Source organism: Neomonachus schauinslandi, chromosome 10, assembly GCF_002201575.2.
Source record: "Neomonachus schauinslandi chromosome 10, ASM220157v2, whole genome shotgun sequence".
NCBI classification, from domain to species: domain Eukaryota; kingdom Metazoa; phylum Chordata; class Mammalia; order Carnivora; family Phocidae; genus Neomonachus; species Neomonachus schauinslandi.
The window spans coordinates 75,001,003-75,017,891 of record NC_058412.1 but is presented as its reverse complement, the minus strand read 5'-3'; the positions used below and the strand labels follow the sequence as shown (position 1 = coordinate 75,017,891).

The 16,889-nt window shown below is 39.8% G+C and overlaps 1 protein-coding gene across 1 annotated transcript in view; it reads left to right on the top strand.

Moving 5' to 3' along the window:
• The first annotated feature begins 710 nt into the window (after positions 1-710).
• DYNC2LI1 (dynein cytoplasmic 2 light intermediate chain 1) overlaps positions 711-16,889 on the top strand; it is a 41,393-nt gene continuing 25,214 nt past the window's right edge. Inside the window, exons 1-4 of the mRNA XM_021701184.2 lie at positions 711-790; positions 2,689-2,803; positions 13,475-13,509; positions 16,361-16,430. Of these exons, the coding sequence (XP_021556859.1) occupies positions 783-790; positions 2,689-2,803; positions 13,475-13,509; positions 16,361-16,430 (228 nt within the window). The 5' untranslated portion in view covers positions 711-782. The remainder of the gene's footprint in view (positions 791-2,688; positions 2,804-13,474; positions 13,510-16,360; positions 16,431-16,889) is intronic.

Below are 16,889 nucleotides of genomic sequence, written 5' to 3'. Positions count from 1 at the left end.
CGCTCATGCATATAGTAATAACTCAATGTTTGTTATTGATTCGGAGATAAAATAATGAAGTATCATGGAGATGCGTTTGCTTTATTAACTTAATAAATGATGTGCTATTGCATAAACCCAGAAAGAACTAAACAAGCATAAAGTTGGAAAATACCAAAATCACAAATATTCTTTTCCTCTAGTAAATCACTAGAAAACAGCTCAGGAGTTTGTTTCACCCTCCATTCCCAAGTGTCGCTGGCGGGGAGAGAAAAGTGACTGAAAAGAGAGAGCAGACATTCCTGCCATATAGTCTGGTACTCGGTAGAATACTTTTTTTTTTTTTGACAGGGAGAGAGGGAACACAGGCAGGGGGAGTGGGAGAGGGAGAGGCAGGCTTCCCGCGGAGCAGGGAGCCCGATGCGGGGCTCGATCCCAGGACCCTGAGATCATGACCTGAGCCGAAGGCAGACGCTTAACGACTGAGCTACCCAGGAGCCCCCTAGTAGAATACTTTTTAAGTAAAAGAACACTTCCAGCCCAGAGCTTTTAGGTTCCAGGTCTGTCAGACGGCTCACCTCATTCTCTCACATAGAGGATGAGGCATTGAGCGAGAATTGAAAAGGAACGCTGAGAACTACATTTCCCATGATGCCCTCTGTCGCACGCAACGCAGCCTGTGACGTCGCTCCCATGGCAACCCAAGAGTCCGCACAATCCGGCAGGTCTCGGAGCTCGCTGGCGTCCTGATTTTAAGCAGGCCCCAAACGCTGAGCCCACGACGCTGGGGCTGTCGAGCCACGATGCCCAGGTATCCCCCGCAGCCTTGTTTGCCCCCGGTTTATGCTCCCCTCGAGACTCTGGCTTTCCTCTCTTTCCCACCCCAGCCTGGAAGGAGCAGGGGAGGGAGGGCCGCTGGGGGTATATTTAGGGAGAGGAGCCTAGGAGGTCCTGCCTGTGGAAGAAAATTCTGAATCTTTTTTGCTTGCAACCAATGTCTGGATGGTCAAGGATCCCTATGAACTACCCTTGAGCATATGGATTCAGTCACAAGCAGGTAGAAAAGTTCCCCGGGTAGAAAACTAAGATTTTGAAAGATCATTAAACTCCAACCGTTCACTTATTAAGTAAAAATTTCTTGCAGGCCAAGGAATGTTCTAGAAGCAGGGGTTCAGGCAGTGAATTAGACCACAAAGCCACCTCCTCAGAGTTCTCCGCATCTCCCTTCTTGGTGCAGGGTTTCAGGACAACAATAAATGAGGGAAACTTGGGAAAGCTATGTGAAAAGTGTAAGATGGCGTTTAAAGGGGGGCCTGTAAAATATATTTTAGCTCTTCAGTTCTGTGATGTCAGTTTTAATTTCCTGCTCTCAAGATCACACCTGAACCTTCTCTGAACAACTTATAAGGAGGTCAGGAACTGAGAGGGGTTCTGGAGTCCAGAGCAGGATAAATCTGTTTTTCTCACCTTGTGGATCATGGCCTGATCTCTGTTGAGTTTACGAATCTTAATGTGAAAAATTGTCAGCTTACTTCCCATCGTGGGATAATTGGTTGCACATGGTTATAGTTACAAATTTCCACCAGGGGCACCTCCTGCTCTCCTCTCTGCTGGGAGCTTGGAAAGCAGATAATCACGTTTTGAAAGAATGGTGTGTAAATGAAGAGCAGACAGGCCTGGACTGATTTTCAGGGAGTTCACCTGTGAAATAAGTGCATACATTTTAGTGCAGACATTTAGGGACACCTCTATTGGTCTTTTATAGCCCCTTTCTTCATCCCTGTTTCTTGAATAATTATTATAAGCTCTCAATAATTTTAGATAATTATATTTAGGTCAAGCCCTAAATGGAATGAATTACCACATTTTAACAATCATGATAATCTTATAAGGTTGGTATTCTTCTTTATTGGCATTTTAGAGAAGAAACAGAAGTGAGCCTGGGGAAGAGCACAGAAGCTTGCATATATTAGCTGCTCAATAAATATTTGTTGAATTAATAAAGGAATGAAGAATCCAGAGAGGTTGGATAATTTGCCCAAGTTGGTATATGTAGAAAGTAGCAGATTCATGCTTGGAACACATCAAATCTTGTATTTTTTTTAGTTCAATACTCCATTTTTCATTTTGGCTTTAATTAAAAAAAAGTATAATCTTATTTGTGAAAAAATACATATGTTTGTAGAGAGATGAATGGGAAGATGATTTTCAAAATGTGGTTTTAGATTATTTTTTTCTTTCATTATATTTTATATATTAAAACAGGGACTCTTGAGCCAGAAATATAATTTAAAAACAAAAAAGAAAAATTTCAGAAAACAAAGATTATTTGGTATGCTGGTTTTACATGCTCCCCATTTTCCTAGATATTGGTGGTTTTCAAGTTGTAGATGTCCAAAATGCTTTGTACATTCATGTACATGTCTGAGAAACTAACCCAGACAGCTTTCAACCTTGGCTGGAAGTCCCAAAATAAGGCAGCCTCAAATCCTAGCGACAAAGGCTCTGCTTATCATTTTCAGCTTTCTTCTATGAACCAGGACAAAGAAAATGACTAATCCTCAGAGGTTTTATCAGCTTATTGTCCCCCAGGAAATAATGTTGATTTGTTTTATAAATTTAACTGAAATAAAATTTCTCTGAGCTTGAAATAAATATTGGAAAGGATTCCCTTTGATTCTCTAAATTTTATTTTTCTGCCTCTCCTAGTGAAACTCTCTGGGAAATCGCAAAAGCCGAAGTGGAAAAACGAAGTAGTGGAAGTGAAGGTGATGGACTTGAAATTGGAGAAAAATCTGTTTTCTTCATTGGAAGTAAAAATGGGGTAATGCACATTTTTCCTACTTTCCCCCCCAAGTATTATGATGATTTAACAACCAATGGTAAAATTCATTGTAATACTTTGGTAAAAATTTGGATACTTCAGCTCTTCAGCCAGATAACCAGTCTCTGGCCTGCTGGTTACCTTGGAGCTGGTTGTGCCTTGTATGAAGGTGTCCTGTGCATGGGTGAGTGGGGACTAACATCCAGCCTGGGCACTTCTGTTGTCAAGTGGTATGCTCTGACGTGGGCCACAGCAGCCCGGAGGAGCACTTGTTTCAAATTAGACCACCTGGAGGAAGAGTCCTCTTTCCCCAAAGCACCATAAATGCTAATCCGATGGCCATAGTTCTGGTAACGTGTACAGCTGAAACACGCATATAGATAACAGGAACATGGACCGGGTACAGTATGATACATTTACCCTTCACTTATTTTAACTAGAGTCGCAGAAACTGAAGGAAACCTGTAGATACTCTAGCCTTCTACTCGGGTCAATGGAGGTACGTCTTAGGGCTGATGAACTCTAGAAATGTATGCAGAATTGTGTGTGATTGTGTATCAGTGTGTTTTTATGGGAAATTAGGTTCCCCCAGCATTCTAGCACCTTCAAAAAGGTTAAGTAAGAGCCACTATAAACAGTGGTCGTATAGTTTATGGTTGACTATCTCTAGCAATGGGGGAGTTGTCTTCCACAAGGCAGCCTTGTTCCGTTTTCCTTAATTTCTAGTTACAAGAAAACCTGCATTTCATTGTAACTGCCAATATTCCTAATTCTGACCTGTAAAAATATACAAATACTTGGTATTCCTAATTCCAAGGTCCTAATTCTTGGTCCTAATTCTGACTTGAAATAGTATAGGAATAGGTCTGATTTTTCTTCTGCTTTTTAAACCTTCAGATATTTTAAAATTGCCCTTCAAATAATTAATGGCAACCACTTGTCTCCCTGAGTCTGTTTCAGCTTTAATATCTTCATTTCTTTCGGTCATGCCTTCTGTGTCATGGATTCCATATCAGTCACGGATTTTCTGTCATGATTTTAGTAACTCTCAACTGGAATTATACTAATATGTAATTCTCAGGAGAATTCTAGTAATCGCATAACCCTGTTCACTAAGGTTGAGCTTGAGATCTGTCTTTTTCATATATGCTGTTTTGTCCTTAATTTTCTTAGATTGGGCCCTTTGTTACAGTCTGTACTTTTCATTACTTTTATTAAAGTGATTCACATACATGGTTTAAAAGGTGCATAAAGTAAATCACCGAACCTCTCCACATTGTTCAGGGCCTCTCCTTAAAGCAGCCTTTTTAATAGCTTTTACTGTTTTTTTTTTTTTTAATAATTTACTTATCTATGAAATAGCTTATAGGCTATTTTTAGACTTAAAATGTTAGACATTATCTGTTGAATTTTTGATAATAGTAGAAGAGTATTTAATTCTAGCTCTTTTTTTATGATTTTTTTTTATTTTTAAGTAATCTCTACATCCAACATGGGGCTTGAACTCACTACCCGGAGATCAAGCGTTGCATTCTCTACTGACCGAGCCAGCCAGGTGCCCCTAGTTGTTTCTTTTAAACACTCACTTCTAGCCCCCATCTGCAACATAGTTGTTGTTATAATTTGGGACTAAATCAGTATGTTAATTTATTATTTCTAAAACTTACTTGCTGCTGAGCCAAATGGATTACTTTCTTTTTCTTTCTTTTAAGATTTTATTTATTTATTTGACAGAGAGAGATAGCAAGAGAGGGAACACAAGCAGGGGGAGTGGGAGAGGGAGAAGCAGGCTTCCGGCTGAGCAGGGAGCCCGATGCGGGGCTCGATCCCAGGACCCTGGGATCATGACCCGAGCCGAAGGCAGATGCTTAACCGACTGAGCCACCCAGGCGCCCCTGGTTTTTTGTTTTGTTTTGGTTTGGTTTTTTTTAAGGTTTTGTTTGTTTATTTGAGAGAGAGGACCCTGGAGAGGGTCCTGGAGAGAGCATCCCAGGACCCTGAGACCATGATCCGAGCTGAAGTCAGACACTTAACCAACTAAGTCACCCAGGCGCCCCTCTTTTTTTGTTTTGTTTTTAAAGATTTTATTTATTAGAGTGTGTGTGCACAGTCAGAGGGAGGGGCAGAGGGATAGGAAGAAAGAGAATCTCAAGCGGACTCCACACCCAGCACAGAGCCCGACGTGCGGCTCAGTCTCATGACCCCGAAATCCTGACTTGAGCCAAACTCGAGAGTTGGACGCTCAACCAACTGAGCCACCAAGGCGCCCCTACTTCTTTTCTCCTGAGTAACTTTTTCAGAATCTTTAAAATGCCTTGTTTTTTTATTTGCTTAGCTTTGATGTATATGTACCTTAGTTTTTATATGCATTAGTTACTTGTTGCTACTTAATAATAAATTAAAACATAGCAGCTTTTTTTTTTTTAAGATTTTATTTATTTATTTGACAGAAAGACACAGCACGAGAGGGAACACAAGCAGGGGGGAGCAGCAGAGGGAGAGGGAGAAGAAGCAGGCTTCCCGCGGAGCAGGGAGCCCGATGTGGGGCTCGATCCCAGGACCCTGGGATCATGACCTGAGCCGAAGGCAGACGCTTAACGACTGAGCCACCCAGGCACCCCAACTAACAGCTTTTAAAACAGCAAACATTATCTCACCTAGTTTATGAGGTCCAGGAATCTGAGAGCAGCTTAGTTATGTGGTTCTGGCTCAGGGTCTTTCATGAAGTTGTAGTCAAGATGTCATCTGGGACTAAAGTCATTAAACAGCTCAACTAAACTGGAGAATCAGTTTCTAAGCTTGTTGACATGGTTGCTGGCAAGAGGCCTCAGTTCCTTGATGACCGTTGGCCAGGCTTCAATTCTTCACATATATGCCTCTCCGTAGGGCTGCTTACAACATGGCAGCTTGTTTCCCCCAGACCAAGAGATCCAAAAGAGAACAGGTGCCCCGGATAGAAGCTGCAGCCTTTTATAACCTAATCTTGGAAAGTGATGTGTCATCACTTCTGCCATAAGCTATTGATCACAAAGACCAACTCTGGTACAGTGTAAGGGACCACACCTGGGTGTGAATACCACCAGCAAGGGGGATCATTCGGGACCATCCTTGAAGCTGGCTCCCCAGCTACATATTGCTGATTCCACAATCCCCAACAGGCATTCAATATAATCTTCATCTAGGCGGTTGTATCAGATCATCTGAAAGTTCCCCTCTCCAGCCAGAGTCCTGCCACCTTTTGACCCACTGTGCTAGTCTGTACTGTGGTTCACACGAGCGGCTGCATAATTACCATCCTTCCCCAGCGTCTTGGGAATTCCCTTTGCCTCTTTCTTGAGTTGGAACTTAAGTTTCCTGGATCCTGTGTCTTCCCTGTTCTTGGTTTACTCACTTACCTTGATGGAGCACATTCTCTTGTAGTTTCCTGGGAAAGCATTACATGGGAAGTAAAACTTATGAGACCCTGCATGTCTAAAAATTCCTTTATTTTCTCTCACTCTGGGTTGAATGTTTATCTGGGTATAGAATCCTATCTTAGAATGAGTCACTTAACCTCTCTCTGATCCTAGTTTCTGTTTGAGTCTGGATTGTTTCCTTTAGGAGTGACAGAAAACTGAATTCAAACTGATGTAAGCACTTTTTTGAATCGTTGGTGTCCTCTTTGCCATTAGACTTTATCTGTATCCCAATAGAGATGTGTACATGAGATATATTAATACAGTCAGGTAACAGTCTAATTACCATGACAAGATTACATCTGTTCTGCTCTTTGTTTATTTTCATCCAAATGCATTCTTCTTGCATGTTTGTGAATTTCCATATAAATACACAAAGTGTGCTGTATTTTCTCTCCCCTTCTGTCTCTCTTTATTCCTTTACACCAGTATATTTTACTCATAAGTCTCATGCCACAAGTTCTGGTAATTCATATGAGGTCGTTTTGCTTCCCTGTGATAATACTGCACTTATTATTACCTGCACTGTTGTGTATCTGTCGCTGTAAATATTCTTTCCAGGACTTGTCTCAGCTGTTTCCTCTTGTGAATTACTTGGACCCTCTTCCGTTATTGTCTTAAAATTTTTCTTAATGTCATACCCAATGACATCTCAATTTATGTGGGCATTTTTCTCTCATTTTCTCCACTCTGATTTTTTTTTTTTAAAGATTTTATTCATTTATTAGAGAGAGAGAGCATGGGTGGGGGGCAGAGAGAGGGAGAAGCAGACCCCCTACTGAGCAGGGAGGCTGACACCAGGCTCGATCCCAGGACCCTGAGATCATGACCTGAGCCGAAAGCAGCCACTTAACCACCTGAGCCACCCAAGCGTCCCTCCACCCTGATTTAGATTGTCAAGTCTCTAGGCATAGTCTTATCATCCTCTTGACATAGGTTTCCCCTCTTATCAAGTGATAAATCATTCAGTACCTTAGGATATGGGCCAGAAAACTGACTAACCTTTTATTTCCCAGAGCTTCTGTTCTCATCCCAGACCTCATCCTCTAGGTAGAAAAGTGGGAAGGAAATGACTTGACTTCTAAATTTTTCTTTCTCCAGTTTTCCACAGTATATAATCTGGTTGTGAGAAGATGCTTCCTGGGGTTTCTTAAGAGAGAGCAGATACTAGTTACACATCTTCCACACACATCTTAGTGATCACGGCACCCTTTTCTACTGAGTCTGAAGATGACATCTAACCCGTAGCATTCCAGGAAGGTGTTGGCACTTGAGATAAAATTGGTTTGTCATCTCTGGCTCTAGTAATGTCATTTATCACCACACAATTAGAATTCAGCTAAAATCCTTGGGTTGATATATGTAGCATACCCTTCAGATCAACAGAGAGCTGATTTCACGTGGAATACCACATTATGTCACTTGAGGACTTAAGAATTGTGCACCGTAAGGAGGAAGTTAATTAAATAATTTTGGGGGCGCCTGGGTGGCTCAGTCAGTTGAGCGTCTGCCTTCAGCTCAGGTCATGATCCCAGGGTCCTGGGATTGAGCCCCACATCGGGCTCTCTGCTCAGCGGGGAGCCTGCTTCTCCCTCTCCCTCTGCCTGCCGCTCTCCCTGTCTCTCTCTCAAATAAATAAATAAAATAAAATAAATAATTTTGATTACTATATGAACATTCTGACTGAAACATGTGATTGAAAAATATTCAGGTGAATTTTAATATGAAATAATTTTTATTGTCTAATGTTATAACTGCATTTTTAAAAATAATATTTAGACATTTTACTCAAATTCATGGTTATGGAGCCATTGAATTTGAAGTTGGTAAACTAACTTTGTGCTTAGCTAATACCATATTTAGCAGGAATTAGAAAGTACTTATTGATCTAGGAAAATTAGGAGTAAACAAAATTTTTAAAAAATGTTTTGAGTTCTTTATTTCATAATTTGAAAACATTCAGGTCTTCTACTTCATTTGAGCATAAAAGCCAGGGTTCATTTAAATAAGTCAGGAAAAATAAATTAGTAAATAAATATCTAAAGCATCTAAGTTAATAAGTCAGTATTTTAATATTCATATTTTGGATTCAGTTACTTTACTTTTAGGATTATTTAAGGAGTAATTGGATTATGTGAATGATATTTGTCACAGGGTTATTTGCTACTGTGGAAAGCATGGGGGAAATATAGCAGCCAATCCCCAGGATGACTGATTAGTAGGAAGAGACCTCTCCCCACTCATTGTAAGTTTCTGTTTTATTTAGCCAAGGAGACAAAAAGGTTTTGGAAGTGGCCATACAGAGCAAGAACAGATGTATCATGTCTTCATGCGGCTTTCCTTGACCCACAGCAGTTCTTGCCAGGAAGGCAGAACTCCTGGTGACACTCTCTGAAAAAGGTCGAGGCTTGCAGATCCAAGATGGTGGAATTCATGTGGTTTCATGAGTTTACTGTTGTGAGGAGAGTGATTTCTGCATTGGATACAGTACTTTTCCAATTTCCTACTTGTTGCCATATAGATACATACATGGATTTAAAAAAAAAGAGTAAATAACTATTAATAGTCTTATGTACAAGTAAATTTCTATTACAGAAAATATCCTGTATAGAGAAGCTACTTCCATATCTTTAAGGTGGCTTATCCTAATAGTTAAACCAGCACACAAATGCTCACACCTGAAGTGTCCCACCAGCACCCCCACTAGTCACTCTCTGTAACAGTTGTTCTAGACTTTGTTGTTGTGAGAGCCCATTCATGTTTTATTTGTTGTTTGTGAAGCCACCCTTTTTTTTAATAGAAGAGCGTGGCATATTCAAGCTGGGTATTTTCATTTATGCAAGTCAAAACTAATTTTGCTTTTGAAGATTGGCAGACTCTTTTGACATAGGTGGAACTTTTGAGGATATTGTTCTTTAAAGTCTCTGATTGTGTGCTTTATGCAGAACAAAATTTTGAAAAATAAAGAGAAGCAAGCAATTAATGCTTCTGTTGTTCAGCTGATAGTAATCACCCTTTACCAAAGAAACTAACTGCCTCACTGCCTTCTCTCTCTCTCTCCTGTACTTCTGTTCATCCATTCAGTAGACATCTGTTGGACATCTTCTGTGTGCCAGGCATCCTGCCCGACTCTGGGCAGACAGAAATGAAAGACATGTACTCTGCTGTGCAGGAACGTAGGTGTTAGTGCTTGTACAACATTGCAGGAAACAAATGCGATGATGGAAACAAGGGCTCTTAACTCAGCCCAAGAGGCTGGAAGACTGGGAAAGCCTCCTTGAGAGAGGGTGATGTCCAGAGCTTGAAGAGCAGGAAGTAAGGAAAGAGAGTAATTCAGGTGAAGAGGGTCAAGTGGGTATTCTGAGGAGAGAATCAAGAAAAATGTATGAAATAGCAGTTACAACACATGGGAGAGAGAACATACTAGACAAATGTGACTTGCCCGTCATTGCTGACTGCCGTTTTGATGATGGGGATTAAGAATTTAGGTGACACATTCTGCACAGCATGTATAATTTTTCTCCGCCATCACTCACTTGCACAGGTACAAGCGTGGAGGAGAAGGGGAGGTGATTGAGTTTACCAGGGTTGGTTTTTGCCAAGTGGGTGCAGTACAGAGCTAGAAAGCTTAGGGAGGGGGTGGTACTTGCAAGGGTAGTTGTAATGATAAACTATGGACTGCAAGATGGAAAAGGAGAGAGGTGGAGGTAGGAGGGAGCTGATGGAGAAGGAGACATGTTGATGGGTCAGTGGACTTTTGAGGCCTTTTACTAAGGCCAAAGAGTTGTTGCTGTGGGTAACACAGAGTGTTCCTGAAGAAGTAGTTGGAGAATGTGTTTGCATGTGTGATTTTGGAAATAGTGTAGTTTCCAGTGGTGAAATGATTCAAGATGTAACCTTGGAAGTGATGTATGGTAGAAGTAGAGTGAAGGAAAGTGTCTCTCTGAGGAGGCAAAGGCACTGAGAGGTCAGCGTGTTAGGTAGGTTGCCCATGCCTACGTGGGTGTGAAGTTAACAAGACTAATGACAGTAGCTGAGAGAGAAAGGGAGACTGTGAGCTAGAGGAGTTGGCCAACAACCATCACAGTAGACCGGGACAAGCCTCTAAGGCTTTTGCAAAAGGAGGGAAGTAGAATAATTATTTAAAGGTGGGTGGAAGGCACGTGGGTGGCTCAGTCAGTTGGACATCCGACTCTTGGTTTCAGCTCAGGTCATGATCTCATGGGTTGTGGGATGGATCCTGTGTCAGTTCGTGCTCGGGGGAGTCTGCCTGAGGATTCTCTCCCTCTGCCCCTCCGCCCACTCATGCTCACACTCCCTCCCTGTCTCTCTCTGTCTCTCTCTCAAATAAATCTTTAAAAAAATAATTAAGGTGGCATTGGGGAGCAAGGAGAGCCCTGAAGTACATAGGGTGGTAGAAAAGCCTAGCCTTCTTTAACAAGATTGCAGAGGAAGTGGTCCGGAGGCAACCGTATTTTAGGTAAGGCCAACAGTTGGAGAGAACATTCTGAAGAAGAAGTTGAGGTTACTGGGGAGTTTGCTAATCATGGAGCTGGAGCTATAGAGTGGAAAGATTTTGGAAGAAGGGAAGGGATGCATAGAGGATTATGGAATTAGAGCTCCAGGGATACGGGTCAGAGAAAAAGACTTCCAGTGTCACTGAGGTAATGGGAGGAAAGAGGATTCATTTTGATAGTCTCTGAGTGGACTTGTATTAGGTCAGCGTTTATTGAACCAGGAAAACTAGGAGTCTGTGGATCCACTCGCTGAGGGCAATAGTTTACTAGTGATTTTTAAAAATTTGGATTGTATTTTAATGATAGTCTAAAAGTTTATTTCAGTGCCCAGAGTAGAGTTCGTTTACTTGGAATTGCCACCAACTAGTACTATACATTTATATGAAATTACAATCAGAATTTAAATCAACACTATAGAACCATGAGAATTTGAGAAAATTGGCTAATTATATCAAAGATTCCTTCCAGTTCTAAAATACATTCATTCTGACTCTATGCTTTCTTACACATAGAATACATTAGTTTTTAGGTACAGTAGTCTCCCCCTGTCTGCAAGGGATCTGTTCCAAGACCCCCAGTGGCTATCTGGAACTGCAGATAGTACTGACAGAGTATACCTATGATAAAATTTAATTTATGAATTAGGCATAGTAAGAGATTAACAACAAGAACTACAAATAGAACAATTACAACAATATAATACAAGTTGAATGTGGTCTTTCTCTCACTCAAAATATCTTACTGTACTGTACTCACCCTTCTTGTGATGATATGAGATGATAAAATGCCCAGGTGATGAGATGAGGTAGGGGAATGATGTAGCGTCTGCCTTTGGCTCAAGTCATGATCCTGGGATCCTGGGATCCAGCACACGGCGGGCTCCCTGCTCAATGGGGAGTCTGTTTCTCCCTCTGCCCTTTGCCCCTGCTCATGCTCTCTCTCTCTCAAATAAATAAATAAAATCTTTAAAAATAATAAATGAATAACCAGCAAATCCATCACCTAGAAACATTCACTGTTAGCTTAGTGATATCCCTCTGGATCTGTTTATTTTTGTGTATGTGTTTCTCTGCCTCTCTCAATCTATTTATGGGTATGTGTATGTATGTATGTAGATCTCAAAAAAGCAGGAAAAGATATTTTAAAAATTGAAAACAGGGTTATGCTATAATCTATTATAAATGTTTTACCATGTCGGTAAGTATGTTCCTATATCATCATTCCTAATAGCTGCATGTTACTCCATTTAAGGATTGTCATAATAATTTAACCAGTCCCCTATTTGGGGACAATTAGGTGGTTTCTAGTCTTTCACTTTGATGTAATACCTGCCAATAAACATCCCTCAATAATTTACATTTTTGGTCCTATTTCAATTATTTATTTATGTTTCCCATTATAAAAAAGTCATTCAATTTGATCATATCCCAGATATAATCTAGAGTAATTTATTTGTGATCATCTTTTTTTTGGTAAAAAAATTACAGGTTTTTAGGGAAAAAACATAATCTAATCAAATGTTCTGTGTGTTTGTCAGTCCAGTATTTTCCGAACCATTTTCCTTGGAACCTAAAGGCTTCTTCCATTAGAGCTTCCCGTGCTGCTCCTCTTGTATCTCTTTTCCTGTAGGAGATTTTTTTTTTAAGTTTTACTATTAAAAAGAAATCAGTGGGGGCGCCTGGGTGGCTCAGTTGGTTGAGCGACTGCCTTCGGCTCAGGTCATGATCCTGGAGTCCCGGGATCGAGTCCCGCATCGGGCTCCCTGCTCGGCGGGGAGTCTGCTTCTCCCTCTGACTCTCCTCCCTCTCGTGCTCTCTGTATCTCATTCTCTCTGTCTCAAATAAATAAATAAAATCTTTAAAAAAAAAAAAAAAAGAAATCAGTGATTAAGCCACTGAGCCAATCCCTAAGATGTGAAGTTAAGTTTCGGGCGCCTGGGTGGCTCAGTTGGTTAAGCGACTGCCTTCGGCTCAGGTCATGATCCTGGAGTCCCGGGATCGAGTCCCGCATCGGGCTCCCTGCTCGGCAGGGAGCCTGCTTTTCCCTCTGACCCTCCCCCCTCTCATGTGCTCTCTGTCTCTCTCATTCTCTCTGTCTCAAATAAATAAATAAAATCTTTAAAAAAAAAGATGTGAAGTTAAGTTTCATGATTAGTGGCAGAGAGGACCAGGACCTATATTTTCTGACTCCTAACAAGAAACTTAGAATAAGTTCATTCTCTACAAATAAAACAATAAATAAATTCTAACCCAGTATCTGGATTGCTTACTTTGAACATATTTGCAGCTTGTCCTTTATTTGTATGTTATCTTTCTTCTTTATTTCCACTTCAACAATTGGAATTAAAACATTTTAGAAGACACTAATCATCTGCGTAACCAGTAATTAGCATTGATGAATAGAGAGGAAATCTCAGACAGCTGCCAAGTTGACCACTAAAGTGAGGTATGATTTGCTAGTATTTGTCATCTGCAGGACTTTATAATTATAATAATAGCAGTGTAGTTACACTGTGATGGAAAGTTGACAGTTAACTCTTTCCACTTATCAAACTTAGGAACAATTCTGAAAGTTTCTAGTTTCCAGGTAATTTATCATTCAAGTGATTAAAATCTATTTTTGGCCACAATTATGAACAATAACAAAATCTTACATGTGGATGACGTTAACACAGTATTCTTTCTTTTTTTAATTTCCAGGGAAAGACTACTATTATTCTAAGGTGTCTTGACAGGTAAGTGTTATGTTAACCTTTAGACTACATTTTCTGTTTATTCTAGTTGTGCAGGGCAAGTTAGATTCTAAAAGACATGTGGAAGGAGAACAATTTTGAGGCCCAAACAATAACTTAATTCTTAGTGAATCCTTAGTATGGCCTTTAAGATCTTCTTTAAAGACAAAAACAACAGTAAGTAAAATATATATATATTTATGTATATTTATATATATAGATGTTTTTTGTGTATATATATATGTTTTTTGTATATATATGTTTTTTGTATATATATGTTTTTTGTATATATATGTTTTTTTGTATATTTATGTGTGTGTATATATATGTATGTATATATACAGAATTAGTGCGGAATTTTCCTATTTGGGGAAGAAAGGAACATAACTTTGATACTACTTACCTGCTTTTTGGCTGTGCTACTCTGATATTTGATTTATTATTTTACCTAGTCTATGATTATCTGAACATTAATTATAATCTTTAAATTTCTCATGGAAACATTTTTGAAGCACAGCGTTGGTCTTCAAACTGTATTTTTTACCATTTGTTTTTTATACTTCCTAACCTTCTATATGGCCATCAGAGTAAGATTTGGGATTATGATCAGTGGACATTGAAGGAAACTGAAAGTCTTTAACTGATTTTGGAAGATATCCCTTCAGGGGCACCTGGGTGGCTCAGTCGTTAAGCGTCTGCCTTTGGCTCAGGTCATGATCCCAGGGTCCTGGGATCGAGCCCCGCATCGAGCCCCGCATCGGGCTCCCTGCTTGGCGGGAAGCCTCCTTCTCCCTCTCCCACTCCCCCTGCTTGTGTTCCCTCTCTCGCTGTGTCTCTCTCTGTCAAATAAATAAATAAAATCTTAAAAAAAAAAAAAAGAAGATAATCCCTTCATTCCAATACCTATTTCTTATAACTTCTCCAAAAACATCAACATAGGTGGAATTTTGTCTCAAGGTCACATTAAAGAAGCATCATCCATTTTGAAAAGTACTATTAAAGAATTGAAATAATAGAATCATTACTTTGTGTGATTCCTTTCACCAACCAAATGGTTTTTAGAAGAACCATCTATAGTAACACCTGCATCATCTTTCCATCCCCAGGAGTCATGGCTCTTTTTAGATCATATGTGTTTCATTCTACAAATAAGTCATCTAACACAATATCAGCTTAGGATGAAATATGACACTGAACTGAATTTCAGTTCCTTGACAGTCTACTTAGAAAAAAGACAGTTCTGTCTATTTTATGTTAAATATCAGAGCTTATAAATTTTGTCTTAAAAGTAGCATTTCTTTTCACAAAAGAAAATTAGTATCTTTTAGGAAATACAACCAAATATTTTACTATGTATATCAAAAAAAGATATTTGTAGGGATGATATACAAAATATTTAATAAAGATAAATATATAAATTGCAAATTTAAAAATGATTTCTCTTCTCCAAATTCAAAAAGATATATACCACTACTGTTCAGCCTTAAAAAGGAAGAAAATTCTGATGCATGCTACAACATGGATGAACCTTGAGGACATTATGCTAAGTGAAATAAGTCCGTCACAAAAAGACAAATACTGTGTGATTCCACTTCTGTGAGGTATCTCAGAGCAGTCAGATTCACAGAAACAGAAGGTAGAATGGTGTTTGCTAGGGTCTGGAAGGAGGGGGAAAATAGTTATTGTTTAATGGGTATAGAGTTTCAGTTTTGCAAGATGAAGAAGTTCTAGAGTTTGTGCAGCAGTGTGAATATACTTTTTCTTTCTTTTTTTCTTTAAAGATTTTATTTATTTATTAATGAGAGACAGAGAGGCAGAGGCAGAGGGAGAAGCAGGCTCCCCGCGGAACAGGGAGCCTGATGTGGGACTCGATCCCAGGACCCTGGGATCATGACCTGAGCCGAAGGCAGTCGCTTAACCAACTGAGCCACCCAGGTGTCCCACCAGAATGATTTTTTTTTTTTTTTAAAGATTCCATTTATTTATTTGACAGAGAGAGACACAGCGAGAGAGGGAACACAAGCAGAGGGAGTGGGAGAGGGAGAAGCAGGCTTCCCGCCGAAGCAGGGAGCCCGATGTGGGGCTCGATCCCAGGACCCTGGGATCATGACCTGAGCCGAAGGCAGACGCTTAACGACTGAGCCACCCAGGCGCCCAGCAGTGTGAATATACTTAACATTACTGAACTGTACACTTAAAAATGGTTAAGAAGTAAATTTATGTTACATGTTTTTCACTACAATAAAAAATGAAATAAATAAGTAGATATATACCATAAAACTGCTTACCAAGCAGTATAACTGCAGTGTCAGTAATTCATCATTTGTCCATTTTTAAGACTTGATGATGTAATTTGTTAGTTTGCAGCTCTCACTATTTAAATGATGCCCATTGTTTGAGCCATGAGTTAAAATAGAGAATTATATTCAAGTCTTCTGTTGATGTCTCCATTGAATCGATAATCATTAGATTCCCAGCTCCCACATCAGGGCCAAGCACAAACCTGATAACAGTGCTTCCCACGTGACCTGAACGCCGAGAGCTGTGCCCTGACATGGCGCCCACCCCTGGCAGCCACACTACCTTCTCCACTCACCCCGACAGTGCCTGTGAGGGCTACTGCATCATGCACGTGCCATTAGTCATCTCTGCAGCTGTGACTAAAATCCTCGAAGGTGGTTTTGTGAAGGCTTATTTTTTATATAAAATTTTTATTAGTTTTACCTCAGTGTTATTCCACAAAGTAACTTCCCTACTAATAGAACGAGTTTTTCAGAGGAAGCAGAAATGAATTGGGTAATATGATAGCCTAAGAAAACCCATGATGCTAATACTATCTGTCTTTATTGTGCAGGGATGAGCCACCAAAACCAACCTTAGCTTTGGAATATACATACGGAAGAAGAGCAAAAGGGCATAATATAGTGAGTGTCTTTTTAAGTGATATTGCTATGCCTGTGGATGGAGAAGTAATAATGCCGACTTTGTTTTATATTTTCGTCTTATCTATAATCAATAAAAATATCCAGTTGTACACCTCATAGCTATGTGCTTTTAAACTTCAAATGCACCTTAGCAGATGTGAAGCCAACCCAAACTGTGAAAATAATTTAGCCTTCTTGTTGGTTGTACCTTAAAATGCTGGAATAAGTTTCCTTTGTAACTTTTTTGTACAGTTTGGACATATTTATGTTAATTGTGTTAATGTGACTTTTTCTTCTTTCAAGTAGGAATAATATTGTTACATCCTATCTCCCCCAAAAATCTGCTGAAAATAAGAGTTTGGCCTGTAGAATATTTTTGAAAATACACTATTCAAGATCCAAATTATTAGCATTTTTACAAACATATCTTGAAGTTAGTAATATTATTTGAGACCAGAG